The sequence below is a fragment of the Tinamus guttatus genome, unplaced genomic scaffold (genome assembly GCF_059628265.1).
Source record: "Tinamus guttatus ecotype Peru unplaced genomic scaffold, ASM5962826v1 Tinamus_guttatus_pri_ptg000036l, whole genome shotgun sequence".
Taxonomy (NCBI): domain Eukaryota; kingdom Metazoa; phylum Chordata; class Aves; order Tinamiformes; family Tinamidae; genus Tinamus; species Tinamus guttatus.
The window spans coordinates 401,536-427,677 of record NW_028288570.1 but is presented as its reverse complement, the minus strand read 5'-3'; the positions used below and the strand labels follow the sequence as shown (position 1 = coordinate 427,677).

Here is a 26,142-nt window from a genome sequence, read left to right as displayed (position 1 = left end):
GAACACGACTTAGCAAGAGTCTGTGTCAACCTTGTGTCTGAGCTATATTTAAGGAAAATGATTGGCAAGGAAGCTGAACTAATATCTTCTCTGGACACAGAGGCTAGTAAGGAAACTAAGGTCACACAAGGAGTGCCACTGTGGCTGAGAATTAGCTCTGTCATTACTCAGCTAAGAGCAAGCTGCCTACAACGATGCCGTTGGTGGTAATTACTTGGTGGCTGGAGGTTCAGAAGGGCTCGGGGTGGGTTACATGGCTCGGATTTCTTTGCTTTTTAAAAGGAGCATTTCAGTATCCGAGCTTGACAGATCATGGCACTTTGCCGAGCTCCTCTGTACAGGACCCTGAAGGTTTGTACACTAATGTGCACAGCTCTCTATGTAGAACCAGTTTCTGCTTGGACTGGAAAGCTTATGTAAAATAAATCCAACACATTCTGAGCCAGACAATTATAACTCTTGCTCTGCAGTCATGTTTTGAGGAAGGAAATGGAGATTTAAAAGAAATAAACTGTCAGATGAAAATACTTCAATCATTTGGCTATCGCACAGAGTTAAGGCTAGTTGTTTTTTATACCTATTTGTCTACCTCAACATGTTGTTTGTATAATATTTCTGTATCAGCTAATGAAAACATCCCCATCCTCACTCCTACCTGCATCCTAATGCAGGTTCTGTTGTCTAGGACTAGACTTCAGTCACATGTATGAGTTTAGATCCACAGATCTATTAACATTTTTCAATTGTGCCTAGTTACAGCTGTTAAGGGCCACACGAGGGTTTACATGACATGCATTTATAGATAATAATATGCAAAAATGTTTCCATTTTACCAATTTTCCTGAAAACTATTACTACAGAATAATGATAAATCTTCTTTGCACACGCTCCAAACCTAGGAGACATGCCAATATGTAATATTATATTATGATCCACATGTGACTTGAGTTCATACTAATATGAGGAAAATATTTTTCCAGATGTTAAAGCATGCCATGTACTATAAGTTTCATGTTTTTATATAAATCATGATTATGATGCTTCAATTATACACCCCAGAAACAACAAGTGAAGACTGTAAAGGTTGGAATTTATTTGAAGAGGTCTTAGAGAGAGTCTCAGGGTCACTATTTGCATGTTATATCGATATATAGATATTAGATTATAGATAACAGAACAGGTATCTACATAACCTTGGCACTTCAGAGAGTTAGGCCAAGATTACTTTTTAGATGTTTTTTTGAGAGAAAGGGAGGGCTTCTTTCAAATGAATTGAATCAGAATCATACAGCTGTGTAGTTTGAACCAACAGAAGGAAAAAAACAACCTTACACTTTATCAGAGATACTGTCAGAAAGACTAAAATGCAACCGGTCTGATTTGCTGCAAAAGGCAGGGGATGCTCCTCTTGCACTGTCCTCTGCATCCCTCTCCCTTGCCTTCCTTCCCAGCATTTTTGGTTCCTGCTTCCCTGTGCTTTGCTGCTCACTGCTGGACACGCCGCCTGCCTTCCCCCCTCACGGCAGAGCTCTCCCAGACGGATGCTCATGCCGATATTCCCGGCTGCTCCGCGCGGCTCCCCTCCCTGCGGTCATCCTCCAGCAGCCCCAGTAACACTATTAGTGTGATCAGAACCAGGGAAAGGACAAATCACTCACTGCCCACATTGACTGCAGTGCAACCCTTGGGCTCCTACGGATCTTTGTAATACTATTAAAGAGAGAAAAGCAGCCAAGAAACATATTAGCAATATCAACATCACAGCACCTAACCAAGCATGTTCAGAACTTGTTAACTCTCAATATCCAGTTTATTTTCAAATAAGTAGTTTATAAACTACTTATTCCCTATCATGCTAATGAACTATAAGTAGTTTTTTTTTTTTTTAAGATTCTCTTGGCAACAAATCACAGCTTCTTAAACAGGTCTTAATGACGGCAGTTCTTCCAGATTCAAATCTTACACAGATCTACCAAGCCCAGCAAAAATATACAGTATCTGTCTCATGCTAAATCTGCCTTTTTTAATGGCTGAAATCAGTTTCAAAAGAGTAATATAGTATTTTGTCAATAATTAAATTTTTGGAGTGCATTAACAAGAAACCTTTTCAATAGCAACAGTTATTCTCAGCAACTTTCTCCTGAACTTTTAGCCTCATAAGGTTAGCATTCAGGAAGCTCAGCTGCTGTCTAACAAACTTAATTAATCAAAAAGTCATTTCCGAGCTGTAACTATGAGTAAAAGTGCTTCAAGTGTGCTAGCAAGCCCACAAGTTAATCAAAATGCTAATGCAGTACAAATTAAAGTTGTGATTAACATTTCACAGTAGCTGCTTAAGTGAATTGATCACACAAATGGGTTAAGCATTACTCATTTCCTCCAGCCCCAACTGGGAAAAGGTTTGTCATAGGTGGGGGAGGGCTTATATATAAGCAGCACCAAACCATCATTAAGCTGTCACCAAGATGCTTCCATACAAGTTTACAAATTATCCCAAGCCAAAACTCCAACAAAAAGGTGCAAAACAGAAGCCGCAGCAAGCGATTCCGCACCAGCATTTCTGACATCCAGGTATTTTCACGGCAAAGCTCTGCAATGCCATTTATGGTTTATAAACGAGCCTCACTGGCCAGCATATGTGCCGTGAGAAGTTTTGTGACTAGCCTATGGTTTCCACCCTCGTGATCTGGAAGAGCAGCAACCCAAACGTGAGGGCAGCCTGCAGAGAAGCAGCGGCAGGTCCGAACCGCGCTGCCCTCCCCGCGTTACCACCCCTGCACGAGGGCTGCGAGCAGCAGCCAAGGAGACGCGGCCCTCGTGCCACGCTCAGCTCCACGTCCTGGAGTTGATCTGAGTTTTGTCCTCTTGCTTGGTAAATCTCCCCATTTCTCTACAGGTGTAAAGGCACCTACTAAAACCTGGTGATTACTTCTTTCCCTACGTGCTTCTGAACAGATCTCACACGTACAAAGTTAGCATAGGTTGTTTGTGTAACTCTGTTTTCCAGTAAGCAATTCACATACCTGTAGTAACAAATCCCAGTGCCTGGACACAATAACATACAGAGGATCTTTGACAACTTCTCCATTTTCTCATAGGTAAGAAAACAACTGATCCCAGGAATAAGGTTCCAAATGCAAATAGTGGTGGTGATTATGAAGGGAGGAGGTTTAGGAAAGTTTAGGGAATTTCAAAGCTGGGGAACTTCCCTTTCCTGTATGTGTGGAAACACAGTTCCAGCATGACTGCGGTCGGCAACTGTGCTGATACGGCAGGGAAGCAGCTTTCACCTGAGGAGCAGCGCATACAGCTCCCGCTATCAGTCGAGCAGCCTGCAATTTCATGGAAGAGCACTTCACACACAAGCTAGTTCTCAAAAGGCAGCTGAATTGGGCAGAATATTTGTGCAGCATTTGAACACTCTAAAAATGTACCTCAAAGATGATTCTACTGATTAGACTGTAGCAAAACCTGCAATTTAAATGATCAGAAGCAACTTATTTAAGCTACTTCTGAATGCGCTGCTATACACATCATTGTCCAGTCAAGGAAAGGCAGGGCTTAAGACTAACAGCTTTTTATTTCATATTAAAGTTAGATTCTCCAGAGGGATAATAAGATCAGGAAAGCCAGGGCATTACAGTGACAGAATTAGCAGGTCCTCATTTCAGGCATGTGCACATTTTCCTTGCAAAGGCTACTTCATTCTGCCGTACAGAACCTGACTTGCTGCCCATCTTCTCGCAATGCACAGGTACCCTACTGAGATGTATTTAACACATCCATAGGTAAACACTCCTCAGAGGTTAAGACTGAGCTCCATGGCAGCTCTGCTCGTGGCAATATTAAAATATTTTATCAACGATTATGCTACAAGTGGAGGCTTGTGGCCAATCCCAATGCAAAGCCCGCGACTGTCACGTTGTTTCACAGGAGACCCTGCCCTGCTGAATCGGAGACTGATGGTATTACTGCCTCAATTATCCATTTCAATTAATGCAAATATAGGGGATGGTCTCAGAACAGCAGAATAAGAGCTGATCGCTGAACACACAGTCACAAAACGTAAGGCTTGACAAAAGAGGCAAAAAAGAGATTAGATTTAGTCCATTTCACATATTCCCCAATCAGGGAGAGGAGGAAGATGGGGTATTGTCTTTGCAGTAATAATTTTATTCTGTAAAAAGAGAAATAATTTCATTAGAATTTTTCTTGAACTTTGATGGTCTTCGGAAAGAAGTGCAGAAATGGTTGAAACTGAGCAAATGCAGAGAAATGCAGGAGCAAATCCCACCAACACCTCTGCCTTTCCTCATAAAAGAGGATGCACAGTGCCAGGGCTTAAACAGAGTATACAGAGTCTAAGGTAACAGCAGTAAAGGCACTGCTAGTGTCCTAGTAAAAGGAAAGGTAAAAATTCACAGGGCCACCAGCAAAAACAACAGTTGTGTGGGCCACAGAGAGGTCAGCTCTCCAACCTTAACAGGTAAAGCACCTTGCAAATTAACAAACTTGGAACCCAACACACACACACACAACCCCCCCCAGTACTGCCTCACTGCTGAGGGTGAGTGTGAGCGCGCGCTCACGCAGGCCGCACAGCACCACCCACCGACCACCTCCACCACAGGGCCCTCCACGGTGCAGCTCCTGCTCTCACAGCGAACATCTCTTTTGATTTCTCCACCTCTGCTGACGCAGGGTTCAGCAGCAGGTCAGTGCTAAGGGAAAAAGGTAACAGGCAGCACGGAAAGTGTAACCCTGCCCATTGCTTAGATTCGAGGAACTTTAACCTCCGCTGGGAAAGCGTGACTAATAAGATGGAACAAATATTCTCCCAAGAGATGTAAACCATGCGCCAACTTCAAAATACAGAAATGCTTGCATGTTTTTCTTAATCTCTAAAAAGAGGAATTTCTTTTTTTTTTCTTTCTCTTTTGTTTTTAAGATGACTGTATAAACAATACCATTTAGCAGTTAGCAAAAGGTACCAGTGCCAAGGCACCGTATGGAATGATAATTCTTCTGAACTTGATCTTTGTTGAACATTTTAGAGTTGGAATATTTTAGGGGATTACAGTCTCTGAAATACCTATTAGATAGTAACCAGATTAAAAACAATCAGAATAAATATTGAGCAAAATAATTATTGAAAAAAAATCCTTGATTTGCAGGGTTTTTTTTTTGAATATGTACTTAACATCCCTCCCACTGAAATGCTGGCTCCACAGACATTTAGATGAACTTGAACTACTGATTTATTTGAAATAAAAGTCAATTTTCTTACCTGATCAAATGATATAGTTCTCTGTTAATAATTAAAGTAAAATAATAGCAATAAAAGCTTCATATATTCAAACTTTCAGTGCCTTCCTTTTATTGATTTGAAATATAGGGGGCAGAATTGCATTAAAGCACTGCTGGTTGCCAAGTTTCACACTATAGCAGTAGAATCTGTGGTATGATTTTCTTGCCGTTCTCCTTTCCTCAATTTTGGTTTTGGTTTGTTCAACATCAGTATTAAAAGGTAGAGATTTCTACTTGTGTGAGGTTCAGACCCACCCAGATGCCGGAACACTGAATTGCCAATGACATTTCTTCTATTCAGAGCACGATACTACCAATTAATATCCAATCTCTCTCCTAGACAGGTTTTGCGAACTGGTAGGCTTGACGCAGGCTGACGTGGGTAGAACGATGTTTGTAGCACCCGTGTTACCACACTGCCACCAGCTTCAAACAAGACCAGATTTTGGTAGACAATCTCCATATAAAAGGTACATCGAACAATGAGGGTATTGAAATTTAACAAACAAAACTAGTATGAGGAAAGAACCATCGTCCCCACTTTCCACATCTGGAGCAGAGCAAGACGATAACTGTTTTGCCGAAGGCTGCCTGGTCTTGGAGAGCCTTGAGCGAGGCCTTGCCCCGCGGCGCTGGAGCGGGTGCTCCCGCTCCTCCCGGCAGACGCAGGAGGTGCCGGCCGGGGCTCGCGCTCCTTCCCGCTGGAGCTCTAATTGTGCCGTTCAGACTTTGCAGCACTCTATTCCCAGCTTAAATTGCTGCTATAAAATTCCTTGGAGGCATGCAGCTATGCTTGTGATTGCTTGTTACTGGTGCTCTCCATGGTCAGTTTAGTTTCGGTGGGTTGTGATTTCTGTACAACTGCAAAAGACACAAGCCTCCAGATTGCATTTAAAATCTCTGAGATTTTATCTCTTTGATAACTGGGAAATAAAAGTATCTTTTCACTCAAGACAGAGAAGAACCCAACATCTTACCACAAACTATGTTTCAAAATGTTTTATGTTTGTCATTGACTAGAAGACTTTTCAGTCCTATGAAAATAAAGATACACACAGGAAACAGGTTCTTGGGTGGTCAGCGTGACAACTTCTGGGAACAACTCTATGCAGGAATGAATTAGGTATGAAACATTCATGATACAGCAACACAAAGTTGTTGTAGCTCGACAGCAGTAGATGCGTCTAGTCACTACCAAGACCTTTTACCATTCGTTTGTTTACCTTCAGTTTTGTAAAGAGAGGATCCTTGTGGGCTCCTAGTTTCCTCCCTAGGCAAACCGGTATAGTACTGAGTGGCACCAATTCTTCACGAGATATTGCAACAGATCTTCAGATATTTTTCTATATCCAAAATATTACAGCACACTAAAACTACACAGTAAAACAACAGAGGTTAAAAACTGGAACACATTACTGTACCTGACATATTCTAATTGCCTGGTCCAACACTGTCTTGGTATCAGTGGCATAATCCGGACAAGGCAGCATGGCGTGACTGAAGTGGGCCTGCAGCAGCAGATGCGTTTTTGTGTGTGAACTATCAAATGAATGAGGATTGACTTCAATTGGAAGATGCTTCGCCAGGTCACTGTTCATCTGATCTTCGTTGTGCCTCACAGGCAGATCTGTGTACTCTTCAGCATTCTTAAAAAAAAAAAAAGTACAAAATGTATGTAAGTATTGTAATTAGCTTTGGCATAATTATTATTTCTTCCTGAGACATTAAGAGTATATGCATTTAATTTACTACAGTTTGACTTCATTACTAAAATAGCAGCATTTTTACTAATGCTTATAAAGCTTACTCATTTATCAAAATCATATGTTTGTGGGAAAAATTAGCTAGTAAAATATTTAAAAATATTCAAACAATTACAGGGTTTAACCTTTCTGAATGGCTGATGTGAATATTAGAGAATAAGAAAACTTAAGTGCTGAAACAAATACATTCGCTGGCTGGATACAGTATTTGAGATGATCTTCTACAGACACCCTGCTTAACTGGCTCACACACACACACACACGCACATAAAAAAAAACCATAATGAAGTTAGCTATAAAGAAGTCAGTAATTCACATTTTACTTTTTTGGAGTTTCTGCTTTTCTTTTTGCATTACCAACACAACGGGTTTGAAATACCTCTAGCAAGGTTCTTTCAAAATGTGCTTTCAATATTTTGAGCAGCTTAAGCAACAGATGATCAGCGACCACTGCAAACTGCAAGATTTTAGGTAGGCACTGAATACTGTCCTCTGTGCTCGAGTGGGAGTAATTGTGCCCAAATGATGGGTTTCTTAGAGCTTTCTTGCTGTTACAGAAAGGAGTTGCCCACCGACTGGAAATCTAAAATGTGGACAGGACCAGCAACACACTTGGAAGCTGCTGAGGGGAACCAGGATGACTCTTCAAGCAGCTAGAGAAGAAATTTCTGAGTCTTACTGCAGAAATTAACTGTTTCTGGAAGAGGCATGAAGAAAGCACCCTAAGAAGTATAATTAGGATTGCACAGAATCGACTCATTCCATGACTTACAACTAGGGATTTTTTTCCTCCACAAAATCACCTTTTCCTTGTTTGGAACGAGAACGTCTTTTTTCTTTCTTTCTTTTTTTTTTCTTTTCTCTAATGTTTAAAACTTGTGAGGATAGGATGAGTTTTACAATATCTGATATCTTTTCCATCTGTAATTTAAGAGAGTATATTTCTTTTATCATGAAATAAAGAAGCATTTTGGTATCGCTCCAAAGCATGGGTTTGGGAAAGAGATCATCAAATTAAAGATAAAATACTCAGAGTTTTATATTCCCCTTGAACTATAGATCTGGTACTACGGGTTTTAGACTTCACTCTCCAAACAGACTTCCTGCAAACCCATTTTAATTAAATATTCACAATTTTGGAACTATTTTAGAGTACCTAATACAGCCACCTAACTGAACTGCAAAGTACTACATCCACCAATTAACATCCTAACACTTATAAAGCTTTTTTGACAAATCCTGGAAAAAGTTATATAGTTGTTTTTTGCTCCCCTGAAAACTAACAGCACAAACAGGGCCTTCAATGGCACAGTGGAACTGCACCCAAATTGTGATGTAAATGTAAAAGGGAAGATCGATCCTAGGCAATTTAAGATTTGGAAAGAAAATCACTATGTCATTAATTTATTTCATATCCTTACAGCAGATTAAAAGTGAAGACTGGCTCAAGACAACTGCTGCTTAATCCTGATGTCTCTGCTAGATCTCTTGTGAAAACTGTGGTCATTTATTCTCTGAACCTAAGGTCACAATCTTGTTAAGCCCTATAGAAGGCTGCATGTTTGCTTCACTCTTTTTATTTAACTGGCATCTCCTTCAAAGATATTTTAAAGAATATTTACCAAGGAGATTTTTTACTTAGTTTTGCTTTGCAGTATAAAATAGCAGAAAGGAGAAGGATCAGCAAAGCGCTCCCAGACCAATTGGTACTCCTGAAAATGTGTTTTCACTAATTCTTTTCCAGCACATGTTTTATTTACCTCCAAAACACTCCTCTTATTTTAAACAACTTGCCTACTTAATTTCCTGTTTGTGATCATTGACTGTAAGTAAGTGAGGTTCATTTTCTTATCTGCATCATGTAGGTAATTAAAGGAAATTGAGAATGGGTAGTGAAGCTTTTATACAACTGAGAATGAAGCTGAATGGAGGGCAGCAAGGTCAGCAGAGTCCATTATATTTTTATGTGAGAGGCCAGTACGTCTGCCCTGTCCTTGTTTGCTTAGTGTAAGCTGGACAGACTACTAACTGCAAATCTGTTTCTCTGATTTGCCCAGCTGTCCTTGAATAAAGACATCTTCCACTGCGAAATGTTAAATGACAGTGATTGACAACTCCGTGATGAACTCTGCTTGTAACCCCCTGCTACTGTTTTCAGATTGCACATGAAAAGACAGAATAAAGAAACATCCTTTGTAATCACCTCAAATGGGCCCTGCTGTTCACTCAATATTTTTTCATTTTAGTTTTCTTTTTCATTATAAATCTCAATCTGCTCTGCAAAGGCTAGAGATTCAACTATCCCATGCAATATATAATATATATATATGATTTTACTGCATTGTATCTGAATACTCTTCTTCCATGGGGGAGAAAACATATTAAATTTTGTATCAAATATTCATCTTCATTCTAATGTCAAGAAAAAATATAAACTTTATAGTTAAATCAAAGAGCAGTGCTGTGCATTTCTGCATTTTTCTTTTGTTAAGTCAAATCAGGATTACTGCAGCCCACGTACTAATATGTTTATAAGCACTTACTGAGTTAAACATAACTTGTTACTGGATACCAGGAGATAAGTAGGAATTTTACTTATTGGTTCTGCAATCAGGTATTTGGCAGTCCTGTCACATCTCTCTCATCTCTATGGGACTGTGATGGACTTTCCCAATAATGTCTTCTTTTGGGCATTAGAGACTACTGCATCATTTCCAGGGTGTAAGAATTCTCTTAAACCTACATTTCATCCCCTACGCAATGCAGGGTCACATAAAAGCCTGTAACTTGCTTAGCCAGAGAGAAATGTTGCACAGAGACTTACATAAACAGGATAGTTACATTTTACAAGGCCAAAGGGCTGTTCTGATAATTGAATTCTGTTTCCTGCATAACACCAGCCACAGGATCCACTTAGAGCTTGTCCTGGATCATGCAGCATTGTGTTTCAAATATGAGGTTTGTCATTGTCTTTTATTTGCATTGTTTTGAAAATAAATAAATCATCCCATAAAAACATATTTTTTGCTGGTTGTTTTTATTCTTTTGGCTCCAGCTTCCTGATATTCAATATTTTTATACCTTGAGGGATACTGAACAGTATATTCTCAAACTTCTGTTCCCCATGTTTGCACAGGCTATTGCTCTACTTTAGCTTTTGCATACAGCTCCCTCTAGTTCTGAATTGCTCAGGGTCTCGTATTCAGCTGGTTACCTGACATGGTTACCTAAAAATTCTGAGTATTGTGTTGCATTCAAACAATTTGAACATTTATTTGCACCCAACCTACCAAAAGATGCAGATCACTATGTGCTGGAGATATGGTCAGCCTTATTTCAATGTTCATATAATAATAATTAATAATAATAACAACAATAATAACAAATGTGTTGCAGTCTCCAGCCTGAGATCGGAGCCGACAGGCAGCTGCCAGCAAAGCAAACCCTGATCCTGAGAAGTAACTAAGGGGTGCGTGAGGAGTCACCCTGCACTGACATGTGAATGAGGTCTCCACCACGGCAAGTACTAAACTCCACTGTGCCCCTAGGTTAAAAAAAAATAAATTGATTCTACCCCCCAAAAATTCCAAGTTTGGTTGAAATTAGTGATTTATAGTTGAAAGATGAACCTATGACTCCTGCCACATGCAATTCTCCTGCAATATTTTGATTCTGCAATAGCCTCCTCTTGTCACCTGCACAGAAGGGGATGCTTGTGGGGCATAGACAGAAATGGGACCCAGGTGAGCAACTAAAGTCAATTTGAATATTTTAAGTTAAGTTCAGCCATGGGAACAGTAAAACTTACAAAGTTAATGAGTTCTAGGCTTTAAATAGCAGCTGATTAATTTGTAACAATGAGGGTCTAGACCAAACCAAAAATAGTTTCTCACATTCCAGAGTTGAACCAATGCTCTTTTCTTCAGTGATGCTGTACTTAAAACTATCTTAGATTTGACTGACTACATGTATTGTGCACATCTCTGTTTGATGCTATCAAACCAAACACACCAAATTTTCAACTTTAAAATAAAAAGGCAACATGGCAACATTATTTTTCTATCTTTCAAGTTATTGACAGAGAGCGGGGACAAAGCACTGGAGAAGTATTCATAGAAAATGTTACACCTAAACTAACACTAGCTAAGCTAAGGTACTCAAAAAACAATTCTTGCAGTAAGCTAGTACAAAAAATAGCTACCAGAAAAAAAAACAAGGACTGCTTTTAATTAATATAGTAATGACATCCTCTTTGCCTGAACTTGGGTTTAATTTACATACATTTCTGGTAGTCTGAGTTCATGTTAATGCACTGCAAATATCATATATTTGTGGACAAACACAAACACTGAAAGGCTGTAACAAATGCAACTGATATTACTGATATTTTGATTTGTTGGTTAGGGTTTTTTTTCACCGCTGTTCGGCAATTAACACTTTGATACATTACACAGTGAATTTTATTTGTCTGCTATCAGAAGTTCAAAGGTAAGCTTTTCCAAGTGGAAACCTTATTTTTCAATCTATAAGTGATTGTATATGCAAGTTAAAGGTAGCTCAATGATAATATTACCATATAATTAGGTTTTGGCTGTGGTCCCACTATACAAAGCACTAGAGTGTTTTAGTGCAACATCCTGACTTGTCACTAGTAATTCCACATAGAGCTAAATGCAATGAAGCAGCAGGATGGCAAACTCAACACTAAAGCAGTCTGTAACTGCCAGGGTTAGAGTAAAGCCATAGCATGGTGAAAGAGGAGAAAGACCTGGCACCAGAGCATGGAGAGTTCTTGAGCAGCTAGATAACTGGATAGCAGTGCCTTATATATAGATTCACAGATACAAAAGTATTTTTTAGCATTAACTTGGCCATCTGTACTTAAACATATTTGAAACAATTTCTGGTTTATATATACTTAGGTAATATATACTTAGGTAACATAAATATACATATATATATATATATGTATCTCCATTCACATACCGAAAATATCTTAATTCTCTATTAAATATATTAAAGATACAAAACAGCTTAAGCAAAATTTCTTAGTTATCCCTGTTTTCCTTCGCCCTTGCTCTTCCCAAGGCCCAGATCACAGTCACAGGCAAACATTCAAAAGCTAAGGACATGAGAATGTATTACGGAAATTATTTAAATGAACTAATACATTCATATTGTATTTTATCCTCACATTTTCAAGTGTGAGTTTGATTTACAAGGAAAGACACTGAATTTAGACAGATGTATCCTGGCAGGCAGCTGGAACATGGAATCATGCACGGATTTACATTCAGAAAATAAATAAGTGCGAGGAAACACCTTAAAAAAACCAAAAAACCCCACATGCTTAACGGCTGTTTTTCAGCGCACCTTAAGATTAAATTAGATTGAAAAACGGGATTAGAGAAGTACTTGCTAGAATTACTGCTCTGAAAATTATATCAGTGTTAGTGATTCCATTATAAACTCCTATTTTCAGGAGTTTATTGCTAGCCCATAAATGTATATCCTTTGGTCTCAGTTTTATGGGACATAATTCATGCTTCCAAAGTTTAAAATCTTTCTTTATTCTCCGATATAAAAGGTCTACGGTGATATTCCAGTTAAAGACAATAATAAACATATGTTACTAGTTATAAGTGTTTTAAGAATAAACATATCTTCCAGATTTGCTTTATAGACAAAAAGGAAAAAGCGCCGTTTCTCCCAGCTTGTTGAAGCCTCTGCCCCATGCGGTGGGGGAGAAGGGGCTCCCGCTCCGGCACGGGGGCTGCCCAGGTCTGCGGCCTCTCCCGGGTTAAGGCTCCGCAGTGGGGGGCACTGGAGATTTCCATCTGAGCAGAAATTGAGGAGAAAGTTGTAGCCCCCATCAACACATGGGGATGCAAAAAACAGACCTGTCTATTTAAAAAAAAAAAAAAAACTGTAACTAGGCTTCAGGATTTAAAACGGGCACATTTCAATAATGGGATCTACAACCTCAGTTTACAAACAAATAATAAATTTTTGAATATGCATTAGTGATTGGACAAATCACATACAATTGTTTTCCCAGGCTTCTCATTTAAAGCAAATTATACTAAACAAAGACAAGCATTTGATTGTTTTGAAGTAGCTGCATCTGATAAATGCTACAAATTTCACAACTACAGACACCATAAAAAGCACAAGCGGGGGCAATGAAACAGTTGAGTGATCACTTCAAAACACCCCGAAGGGTTTGGATTTCACAAGTTCACCTCTTACTTAAAACATCCAAACTACAAACTGCTGATGACATTCCCGATGACCAGGGGTCAGGAGTCTCCAAGACCTTTGCCACCGTGCACAGAGCAAGGGGAGGTCAGCGCCTCGAGCTGCCGGGAGCACGGAGGCACCGCGCGCATTAGAGAGCCTCCAAAGTGCAAAGTTAAATTACAGAGCTGAGCGTCAGCGTGGAGCTGCTACAAGAAAGAACGCAAGAATGCTGGCACACGCAAAAGGGGGATGAGTGTATGAAATAACACTAATCCGATGTTAGGAAAGGAGGTTTATAGCATTTCTATAGTTGCTTGAATGTAGATTTGTCTTTTTTTTTTTCTTTCCTAAAGTTTCCAAAGCATAGCAGGGAAGCTGAGTTGCAGAGTGCTGTAAGAAACAGTAACGGAAAACAAAATTGTTGTAACTGGTTTATCATAAGATGAGAAATATGCTTGTAAAAGAATGAAGCATTTTATTTCAGAATCATTTCCTTTTTAAAATGCTCACTTTGCTAGAACATATTAAAATAAGGAATGAATTCAACATCTTCTGTAAGCTTCAAGTCTTACAATCCATATTTCATAAAGTTTTTGATTGCAATCATAATTCAGTGCTACTTTTTTGGCTAATCCTAATAAAAAACATCCTTAAAATGCATTTGCTATTTCCCCAAATGCGTAGGTACTTTCATAGGATTAAGCCTGTACATCTTTCTTAAAGATGGCTCGGGTTCACTCTTATTTTTTTAAGTTAAATTATTGCTTATCAGTAAGTTTGTACTACTTACACAACTTAAGAAAAAATAAACGCAAAAGAAGAGCAAAGTAGAGCAAATGTAGTAGCAAACATCTGAAACTGATATGGCATATGCATTATTCAGCTAGAATAAGTTGACCATAGCAAATAAATATAAATTGGACAGTATAAATTCCATTTATAAAGTGAATCATAGTGATGTGATAGAATTACTACATTTTATCACTGAAAATGGTATACTGGAGATTTTCAGCTCTACAAGATGCCTAATTTTTCCTATTACTTTTCATGAGAAAGTGCAGATTTCATGAGAACCTGCACATATAATCAGCCTCCCCCCCATTTTTTTTTCCCTAATGCCTGGATGGGATGGTGACCCACAACTTTCTTCCCCTGCAATCTCAGGTCATATTATGGAAAGATTTAAAAAACACTGCTTTTGGCTGTATGGAAATCTCAGCGTTAATACTGAAAAGTGCACAAAATCAATAACGTGCTAATACGCAGCTCGGAAAATCTGTCTGAGCATACGTTCAAAAATCTGATTGTTAAGAGAAATCTCCTTCAGTTCCATTTGGACTTTTGGCCACCCTTTGAAGTGGAGTTTGGCTGAATGGTTTGGCTCAGCCTTGGACTGAGATGATGATAACAATAAAAATTGCAAAAGCAGATTTTGGCTTGCAACTGTCCCCAGGAAAGCGATCAGTTGTTTTCCATCTTCAGCTTTGATCCTCCATTGGGATCTTCCAATGTGAAGGCCAGAGCCATGGAAGAAGTTAAAGGATTTCTGCATTAAATTAATGCAACTTTTGACGAACTAAGAACTAAGCCCTGCTAATTCTCAACGTAAAACAGGGCCCATACATATTGTATATGATAATAGCAAGCTGTAAAAGTTCGGCGTGTTGAAAACCAGATTTCAGATCTGCTGACCTATGGCAGCTCCTCCAGTAGGGAGCCACTAACGGACACTGGTGCTTTTTTGTACTGGATTAAATTCCAGATCTAGACTACCATGTGATCAGAGACAAGCAGGAATAAAAAGTTCACAGGCGTGAATACCTGTCATCATGTGGTGAAATGAGTAGCAGCCTCTGCTCAAGAGAGGCTCGGGCCCACAGTAATAGAAGAACAATATGAACTGGCAGAAATACACGGGAAACTTGGAAGGAGGCTCCTTGCACAACGTCTCTTCTGCAGGTCGCTGCTACTGCTCTCACTCAGTAGCAAAACTTAAATGAAAATAGTTTAATATAATAACTAGAAAGCCTCAAAATACAAGGAGAAGTGACAGTTTTTGTAAGTAAATTTAATAAAAGCAGGTCCCTGCTGGTAAGAACTGGTACATCTCCACCTACTTCAGCAGAACTATGTGGATTAACATTGTTTGAAAACTTGACCCAAAGTTTTGAAGAATTTCAGTTAAAGAATCATAGAATGCCTAAGGCTGGAAGGGACCTCTAGAGGTCATCTAGTCCAACCCCCCTGCACACGCAGGGTCACCTAGAGCACGTGGCACAGGACTGCGTCCAAGCGGGTTTTGAAGATCTCCAGAGAAGGAGACTCCACAACCTCTCTGGGCAGCCTGTTCCAGGGCTCTGTCACCCTCACTGTAAAAAATTTTTCCTTAAGGTCCTGTGGAACTTTTGATGCTTCAGTTTCTGGACGTTTCCTCTAGTCCTGTCAGTGGCCACCACTGAAAAGAGGCCAGCACCATCCTCCTCACTGCCTCCCTTGAGGTACTTATAGACACTGATCAGATCCCCTCTCAGCCTTCTCTTCTTCAGGCTGAACAGGCCCAGCTCCCTCAGCCTCTCCTCATAGGGCAGATGTTCCAGGCCTCTGATCATCCTTGTAGCCCTGCGCTGGACTCTCTCCAGCAGCTCCACATCCCTCTTGTACTGTGGGGCCCAGAACTGGACACAATACTCCAGATGCGGCCTCACCAGGGCTGAGTAGAGGGGCAGGATCACCTCCCTCGACCTGCTGGAGATGCTCTTCTTAATGCACCCCAGGATCCCATTGGCCTTCTTGGGCATGAGGACACACTGCTGCCTCATGGTCAACTTGTCAGTCCCCATGACACCCAGGTCCTTCTCTGCAGAGCTGCTCTCCAGAAGGTCAGTCCCCAGCCTGTACTGGTGTCTGGGGTTATTCCTCCCCAGGTGCAGGACCTTGCACTTGGCCTTGTTGAATTGCATGAGGTTTTTCACCGCCCAGTTGTCCAGTCTGTCCAGGTCCCTCTGGATGGCAGCGCAGCCCTCTGGGGTATCGGCTACTCCTCCCAGTTTGGTATCATCAGCAAACTTGCTGAGGGAGCACTCTGTGCCTTCATCCAGGTCATTGATGAATAAATTGAACAGGACTGGACTGAGGACTGACCCCTGGGGGTCCACCTCACTGTGCACTCATCTATCCCACACTCCCAGAGCTTGCCCAGGAGGATGTTGTGAGGGACAGTGTCAAAAGCCTTGGTGGAGTCGAGATAGACGACATCCACCGCTCTCCCCTCATCTATGCAGCCGGTCATTTCATCATAGAAGGCTATCAGGTTAGTCAAGCAAGATTTCCCCTTGGTGAATCCATGCTGACTACCCTTAAGCACCTTCTTGTCCTCCATGTGCCTGGAGACAGCGGCCAGTATGAGCTGTTCCATCACTTTTCCAGGGATGGAGGTGAGGCTGACTGGCCTGTAGTTGCCTGGGTCCTTCTTGCCTTTTTTGAAGACTGGCATGACATTGGCCTTCTTCCAGTCCTCTGGCACCTCAGCGTATTGCTGAGATAAAAGAGGTGGATGATTACAAGGGTAGGGTAGACGAGTAACCACCAAGGAAACAGGAAAATCAGTAAAAGGAAAAGTACAGCTTACTAAGTTTGTATAGATAATATGTCAACAGTTCGGTGTGCTTGATTTGAAGAAGGTCTATCAACACCTTGGCTACGAACAACCAGAATTCTAATCAAGTGTATGACGTATCAAAAATGCTCTTGTACCACACTGGAGCCTAACAGAACATCCCTTTACCTGAATGGACATACTGTGTATTACCATAGTGTATCTAACCACTTTGTATGGCCAGGGATAATTTTCCTTGGTGATGTTCATTGTAGGAGAATTTGTGCGAATGAGTCTCACACAGACTCATACCATGTCCTTTCTACCTGTCAATATGTAATGCATACAAAATAAATATTAAGAGCTGTATTTACCAGAAAACATAAGGAAGGATAACTGACTATTAAATGACTTGCGTGTGTTTTGGCTCTGCTGTAAAGTTTCAAGAACTTCCATTAAAAGACAAAGAAAACAGAGATTTTCAGTACCAGATGTCCGGGAAGATCCCATTTGGATTTGAGCTACTTAAATTTGCAATCATGTATTTATACATCTAACAGAGCTTCTGTTTCCCCTAGAATCTGAAAATTAACTAGCTTTGTAGCATCTTCCTTGATCTGCCACCCGTGCCCTGAGGATTAGAGACTCCACCTGAGCTTGTTTTACAAGCATAACAGAAAAAATTAATCTCTGCTGGCAGCGATCCCACTGGGATACTGATGAATAATGATATCCCTCTCTTGCTGCCCTCTCAGTCCACTAGAAAAGCCACTCTAACCCAGCAACGTGGAAACCGCTGAAACCATTCCAGCTGTGGATTAGCAGGCAGTCAAGCATCCATCTGTTCTGTGTGAGTTAAGAGAAAGCAAACACGCATTCTTGTAGCTAAAGAAGTATTCACAATTAGCACCTTATATGACCACATATAGTAAATATTAAGACAATCATATACAAAAGAAAAAAAAATCTATTATTCACACCTCATGTTGTTTACTTTTGCTTGCTGCCTTAAGCAAATGATAAGACAGCCTGAACTCATCTCATTAACCCACAGTGTGTTGTGCATTCAAGGATTTAAGATATTTAAGATTAAATTTCTTAATATTGTGTGCAGTTGTATCTAAAAATATTTTGTAAATATACACGCATATACTAAACAGATATAAGCAAATACAGCGGCATGCCCTCATCTTGGCATTTAAGCATTTAAGAGACCAGTTGTGAGAGGGAATTCAGCTATTTTCTCAGCCTCTGAAGTGTGGTGGGTAGACTTGAGATACTTTATCTTTCGGAAATCTAGTAGTTGAATAGTCTTGGCTGCTTTCCTAAGCTTTTCTATTGGAAGAAAGAATGGAAAGAGAGTGGGAAGGTGGGATGCTAGCAACCCCAGGCAGATTGCTGGACACCGATTGGACTATTCCACGACAAAAAGGGCAAAACCCTGCTATAATTTAATGAAGGCTCCATTTGAGTAGCATCCTAGGTAAAATTAATAAATGTGGATAATTTCATTGTTTTCCATATGGAGTGATTCCAATATATAAGCTGAGGTCTGGGCCACATTCTTTAACTTCTGTGTAATTTAAAGAGATTAATGTCGGAACAGATTTAGGGAGTCCACATCTATTAATCTGAAATGGTCACTCCATTTGAAAAAAGATCACATTCTGTACTCTGACAATGTTGATAGGATAGTAGCAGCACATCAGGCTGAGAAACAGTAACGCATTGATTCTACATATGTATGTATGTATACACACACACACATATATGTATATATATACATATATTCCAGCACAGAAGCATTGACCTTCTGGTCAGAAGAGTTGCAGAGCTGAAGAAAATCTGCGACTGTTCTTTCAAAGTAACTTTACTATATTGTACCAGATTTGCTAAGATATATTTTCTATTAAATTTTTCAAATGCTAAGAAAAGTTTTTGCCATTCATAGCAAATGCTCCTGTACAATTTATTCTAAATTATAGTAGTATGACCTTGTAAAATAACTGTAAACTGAAGCAGATTGTCAGTGCTAGGATTTCCATGAAAAAAATACTGATTTCTTAAAAGTTCACCTGTAATAATGCATATCAACATTTAAAATAAAACTTAACCATCTGAAGCTAGGCAGGTTCTCTCTCTCTCAAAAAAAAATGGAAGGCACGAGAGAAAAAAATCTCAATGTAAATAGGGAAAATGTGAGCATCAGATACTTCAATAAGAATCAGTAATCTTCTTAGGTCCTTTTTTAAAAAAATTGCTGTGCTAAAGGCACAATGTACACTGGGTACCAGTATTGTATGACATAATTGTATCAGCCAAACCAATCCTTACCCTGAAATTTCAGTTCTGATCTGAGAACATGCCTTCAAATGGGACATTCCCTATTAACAGTGTTACAGTTCAGAGCAAAAACTTCTCTGCTGCCAGAGAAAACCCTTTCTCTGCTTCTGAACAGTAGCCAGCAGGTGGTACGCAGAAAGGCGGCCGTGCTGAGAAAATAAAAGATGGTGTGTGGCTGGACGGCCTGCAGCTTTAAGGAGCCAGCTACAAGGCGAGCGCGCTGTCCCCGAACCTGCTGCAGCAGCTACACACCAAGGACAGGCATCGATCTGCCACAGATGGCAGCGAGTGTCCGTGTCTGTGCCTACAAGGGCAGCCTCGTCCTCCCACCTCCGCGAGCCGGGGCAGGCAGAGCAGCTTCCCGCCTCCTCCAAAGGGCTCGCACGGGTAAGGGGAGCTGCTGGAGCTGCCCCTGCCGCTTCCCATAATGGGATTTATTTCTGCACATTTCTGTCAGGAAGAGTCGCTGAAGCAGCTGATTGTAATGTGCAGATAGCTCGAGGCTACTGCCTTCCACCGCCACGGGGATCTGCCCCTTTACAAGTTTTTACCCCGAATGTTGGACCGCAATAAAAACAAAAACAACAACAAAAGAAATTATAGATACTATAGGAATGGAAATTTCAAGATAACTGTTCTTGTCTTATGGCCTTTCTCCTGGAAAATATACATTGGCAACCTTTAACCGCAACTTTAAAATAGGTTTTATTTTTACCTGTCTGAGCATTGATTCCTTTCACAAAAGTCGAATAAGTGGATCAGAGGAAATGTTTATTCAGAGATTAGAAAGTCAGGGTGTTTTGGAGTTTCAGGGCTTTGTATTTTCTGTTTCCAAACTTATTTCTTTTTTCATGTTGTCCTAAATATTAAAGAATTAAAATCATGTTCAGGTAGCTATCCATAGTAGGTACTGGTGGGGCTTTTTTGGGAAGACACATCACACACTTTCAAACTAACAAAAAAGAAAAAGGAAAGAATTGCGTTATCGTGTTAGAGAAAATGACTATATTCAAGTACTACAGGAGGACTTGCATTCAGGACTGCTCCATCTACTGGGACTAGAGAGAAATTGAGCCAAATTTCATGCATGTTATGTTTCAGTGATATTTGGAACATACTGGATATGCCTGATGAAATTTAGACACTATAATAAAAGCATTGTAGCATTTTGTTTTATTTTCATGAACTTGAATACAATTTTCAATTTTTCAATGCATTTTTTTCCTGTAAATTCCCATGTGTAGGATTACATTTAGGCACTAAGCAATCCAAGGTGCAGATTTACTGTGGAAAAAAAAGATTTAATGGTAAGGGACAAGGTAACATTTTTCTCCTATTATCAAGTGGCCCTGAGGTGGTACCTAAGGCCAATCCCTACTTACTCCGTGGCCTCAGCAGTCATGTTCGAACTGCCGAGAAGGCACCTGCATACATGTGAAAACAACCCTGGAAGCCTTGGAAAGCTCAGAATGCAGCATCATTGTCTTATTCATTTGATATGATATAGTGAAGGACTTCTGGTCGTGACAACGAAATGCCATTTTACAAGATACCTTAAAAGAAGCAAAAGTTGCTTTTTTTTTTTATTAGCCAGTAGCATAGCAATAAACCTCTTTCCAAATCTTCTCCTTCAGCAGCGCCACATTTTCTGCTGAGATCCAAAATACTTATTCTGATACAAATCACTAAAAGAAAACCAAGTCAAACATCAGATACAAATATAGGGAAGAGGTATGTGGACACCTAAGTTTTTTCACCTAGGCCTTTGTCTCCTCTGCTCCCAACTTGCAGAATAAAAGCAGATGGTCTTCAGATACCTCATCAGGGGATTTTTAGCCTTAATTAGTCAATAATTATTCATTAACACTTTCTCATCAATAATTCTTAATACAGGAAACATCATAACTGAACAATGATTAAACTTATTTGGATTACTATTTTCTGAAACATAAGAAAAGCTAAAGCAAAGTCCTATGGAAAATCTCCACATATTTTCTCTCAGAAAAATGTATTTGCATACCAGAACAATAATCTAATTTCACCTGCTAACTGCAAACCGAAGACAGATTAAACATCTCGAGCGCGGATTTACTGAGAGCGGAAGGCAAACCACGAGGGAACTGCACCTTACCTATTAGTACCACTTATTACTGCATATATTTAACAGGATGAGATTGTGGAGATGTTCTGATGTGTTATGTTCCTGTTCATGAAATCGTTACATCATCCCATAAACCATATTGGAAAAATCCCTCTGACCTCTGCAAAATGCTAGCAGATGACCAAATGGAAAGATAAAGCAAAGACAGAGAAAAGAGTGGGTACTGGGGGATTATGATTGAACTGCCCCGACCACTGAGGCAAATCTTGCTGTCAAGCGACTTTCTGAAATTCAAAATCCCTTAATCAAACTCAGATTTGAAACTTTTATTATGACCATAATTTTCTGAATTCTAAAATACAACACTGCCTTTTTTTTTTCCCCTCACATTTTTTAAACAACCTTTTGTTCTTTCTCAAGGTACATGTCAATTATTTGGTAAAAAACTGGTACAAACCTATTTCAAACCCAAAATGTTGGGATTTTCATTGTTACATTGTTAATTGTATGTTTCTGCCTTTCTTACATATATCAGACCAACTGGTCATTGTCTAAAGACTTGGACAATTACGAACAACAAGAACAACAACGAACTATATGTCATATCCACAAAATCCTCTGTCTGCATTTGAGAAGTGTTTTGGATAGTTATTCCTAAATAAAATAGTCCAAAAGTCAAATCTTTAAAACTGAGTAATCACCAGAATAATCACAATTATAATCATGTTGTGCAATGGTAACAGACCTTTTCTACTACAGGCTACAGCTTTCAGTTCCAGCATCATTAAGAGATTCTTCAAATTACTTTTTAAATATCCTTTTCCCTCAGGATTTTCACTTATACCTAATTAGACTACTTACCCCATGCCATGTAATTCCCTATTGCCAAAACTGCTAAATGCTGCAATAAGTAGGAGGAGGGCACCAGTGGAGCAAGGCAGATGTAATGTCATTGGTTAACAATAGAGGTGTGAAGCGACTGCCGTAATTACAAAACTCATTAATTCACAGTGTTTAGGAGAAAAAAAATCCTTGGCAATGACTGTTGAAATGCCTATTCTTTTCAACACTGCATCAGATTGAGAAAAACTTTCAATTTGCACATTTAACCAGATGGAATAGTAATTTCACTAGTAATGATGAAAACCAATATCTGCATAAAAAACAAGGAAAACCTGTCAGTTATAGCGGCATCTACCCTTCATACACCCATTTCATACTGACACACTTGGAAATCTTGGCCCCTAGCTAATTTCAGTCTTACTGGTTTTAAGACTGTAAATGGACAACTCGCAAAAGTATGCATTTCAGCAAAAAATACAGGGAAGAATTAAAAGAAAATAAAACATTTTAAAGTTTGCAATCTCTGCTTACCACTAGGATCCTAGGTTTTGCCTACAACAGAAATATTTTCCATTTATCTCTCCATTTCAATACTATAAGCTCTTTAATAGAGACTGACAATTCCAGCTTCTGCTAAGATCGTATCTCTACCCTTTGCTCCTCACTAGCTCTACTTGGTGGCATGAAAAGTCTCTCTATCTCTGCTAACCTTGCTCTCAGCACACCCTACCCAAATCTGTCTTAGAAGAATTTCTCTAGTTTCTAGGTGGAAGAGATTTTCTCTAGAGAGAAAAGGAGATTTTAAAGAGACAAGAGCTGGAGAAGGCTCTCACCTTGAATGTTCAAATTTATATTATTATTTTTAGTTTCAGTTATTTTACATGCAGAATATATTGAATTGTGGTTGAATACTGATTTGAATTCAATCCATTGAATTTTATTTCACAGAATTTGCACTTGGAAGGTGCTTCTTCCTTCCAAATATTTGTGTGCACAAGGGGAACAACCAGAAGATTTTGTAAGTATATAAATATTCTAGAATGGAGTAAAACCTGAATCTGTTATGCTGACCTGCAACACTTCTATGTTGAATCGTACACACTATGTCTGGATTTGTATGCTGAAATCTCCTGCCTTGCACATGCTCCTCTTCTAAAAGTCACTAGACTAACTGTATGAGCTGGGACTACTGCAGCTGATAAACCCAAGTATCACAAAGCAGCTAGAAGTGGAAAAAGAGAAGACATATCAGGAAATGGGTCCTCCTCTTGCATCTCCTCCACCTGTTAAAGCTGCTGTATCTTCTAGATAGTCTCAGTGCAAAGTGATGATACTGGGACAGTTTTAAGACACTGATATATGAAATACTTTATTCTGGCTTTTTAGTGTTATACAGAGTTAGAAAAAATTCGTATCAGATTTTTATAGAAAAAGAAGATTATAAATGTAAAAAGAAGTCACATAGACAGGCATAGAGAATAACTTCGAAGTACTGAAACACGAAAAATGATCCAATTACCTTATTCAGAACAACAAAAACTGAAATTACAGGTCAGGGAAGAAAGGCTTTTTAAATTTCAGGGTGGTCCTTCATATGTTTGTACATACCTTTAATAGTTATAAGATATAGAGGTTTAAATTATGAAAATATGATCACTTACTGTCAGAATTAAGAGCAATTCTTCAATGCTGTTTTCAGGTTTCAACTGGTCTTTGAACATCCCAATTGTTGGATGCTTCAAATAGTAATAGGAAGCAATGCGGCCATATGTCAAAGGTTCAATGCTGCGATTATCCTGTTAGAACAGGAATCAAATATACACAGTTCCGACAATAACTGCAAAATATTTTAAGACTAGTTTCTAAGAGAGAATAGCAAAAATGATAAAGCATCAATATTTTGGTCAAGCTCCAAATCTGATGAGAAAAAGCTCGGTTTTCAACATAAGTCTTATAAATGCTTTCACGGCCAAAGTTTAGTATCTGAAATCAGGAGCCCGTATCCCAGTGTTCCCTCTACTTGTGAGGCACAGGTTGCACTTACCTCCCCAATTTCAATACAGTAGGAGCATTCCAGATCAAAGAGGGATCTCTCCACAAGGCCCGAGAGGTACTTATTCATAGTGTCGTGGCTCACATCATCCAAGTTGTAGTAACTACAGAAATTGAAAACAGATACATTACATGAATACTTGTGACACTGAAAATTTTTATACATACGCACACGCACACGCAAATATCCACATTAAGGGATTAAATGGAGAACTGTTCCCTTATATAGTCTAAAAAGAAATCCATGATTCTTCAGTGGGTTGTGGGAATAGCCAAAATAACACTAGCATGTACATATGGAAAGATGAGGGTTTATCTATTAATAGTAAAACTGATTCAAACAGAACTGGACATACACTTTGTGAGCTGGAATATTTTCCTGCTTACATAAGTATGAAAGTGAATAAGCAATACTAACACAAATACCAGGACTGTTAGCTTCAAGAGAAAGGAAGAAACCCCACCAAGGATGGCAAGTGTCCTTACATTCTGGTATGCCGAAAATAAAACCTAGGCATACAGTGACATCTCCTGAAAGAGTAAAACTACACCGTCCAAATGCTAATATTTGTTATTATATGTCACAGTCATTTTATTCTGAAAGCTAAATTTGCTAAAAAAAGAGGCAGCATTTGTCAATGTGTGTTTTTATTTAGGTAAATTACTACACTATTATCTAGTAACAACTTAGTGCCGTTTACTGCACTACAGAAAAATGTTTATAAAGAGGCCCAAAATTAAGGAAAGGCATGTATAAAGAGTGCTAAAATATTTGGTTATACTTGTATATAGAAAGAGCCAATGACTGAAACTTCCTTAACCGTAGAATTCAAACTGAATTATGAAGTATTTATTCACACAAACTAACTGAATTTCAGGAGTAGATTTCTTCAGGGGTGGAATTTTTTGCCTAAAAAAACTTTAGATAAAAATTTAAGAACTTCAGTACTAAATTCATCAAAGCTACCAATTCAGGAAGTAATAATTAAGTACAACATGTAGTAAAGAAAAAATAAGCAGGCCTAGAAATTTTTAATTTTTAAAAACTCCAAACTCAAGTGGTACAACGAAGTCATTGAATTTGAAAGCACAGCTCAAACAAAAACGATCAATGATTTATCAAAGTATTAAAAAGCACATTAAAAAAAAAAAAAAGGATACTCCTGCTCAGTAAAATCCTGCCACACAAACCAGGAAAACTGATATTGTTGCCGCAATTAAAGACACGTCTTTATTCACACTCTATCTGCTTTCCTGAAGTTTCCCGCTGTTACAGCAACGCATTCTGTATCCCCCCTGGAAATAATACCACATGTCCTCACAGAGATTAGCTCCTGTCAGCAGTTTAATCACTTACTTTGTGCAGGTGAACAACCGGCTGCACAACCCTGCGCTGAGACTCATCTCAGCTCATTTTACAGAGCTGCATCTACCCCCGATTTAGGTCAGCTGAACTCCCAAAGAGGAGAAACAGGCACTGGCAGAATACTGTTCACCAGGCCTGTTTTAGATATCTGTCTTAGGATGGGCTGAAATGTGATCTCTGATGGAAAAATAAAAAGAAGTTTATACAATTTGTTCAGTTTTTGATGTTATATTAAAAAAATCCCATTCTCTGTGATTTATTTCTGCTTTCACTACTATACTGCTGTAGCTAGCACATTTCAAAAGACAGAATTGTGTTTAAAATACAAAAGCAGCACCATTCAGTGACCCTTTATTAACAGAAACTGATTTTCAATATTTTTTTTCTTAAACAGTTTTAGCATTGCTTCATCAAATGTTTTTTAATAGCAATAGAATAACCGAAAAAACCAACATGCTAAATATTTGTACAGTTATTTCCAGATTTTTATTCCCTTGTTATTAATCCCGAATTATGGGTTCAATTCTCCCAT

General features: G+C 39.1%; 1 protein-coding gene across 1 annotated transcript in view; it reads right to left on the bottom strand.

Annotated features, from left to right (window-relative positions):
- Window positions 1-26,142, bottom strand: part of ASCC3 (activating signal cointegrator 1 complex subunit 3) — a 240,803-nt gene that overhangs the window by 12,031 nt on the left and 202,630 nt on the right. Inside the window, exons 35-37 of the mRNA XM_088534698.1 lie at window positions 24,237-24,348; window positions 23,854-23,988; window positions 6,729-6,953 (exon numbers count right to left, since the gene is read on the bottom strand). Coding sequence (XP_088390824.1) covers window positions 6,729-6,953; window positions 23,854-23,988; window positions 24,237-24,348 — 472 coding nt within the window. The remainder of the gene's footprint in view (window positions 1-6,728; window positions 6,954-23,853; window positions 23,989-24,236; window positions 24,349-26,142) is intronic.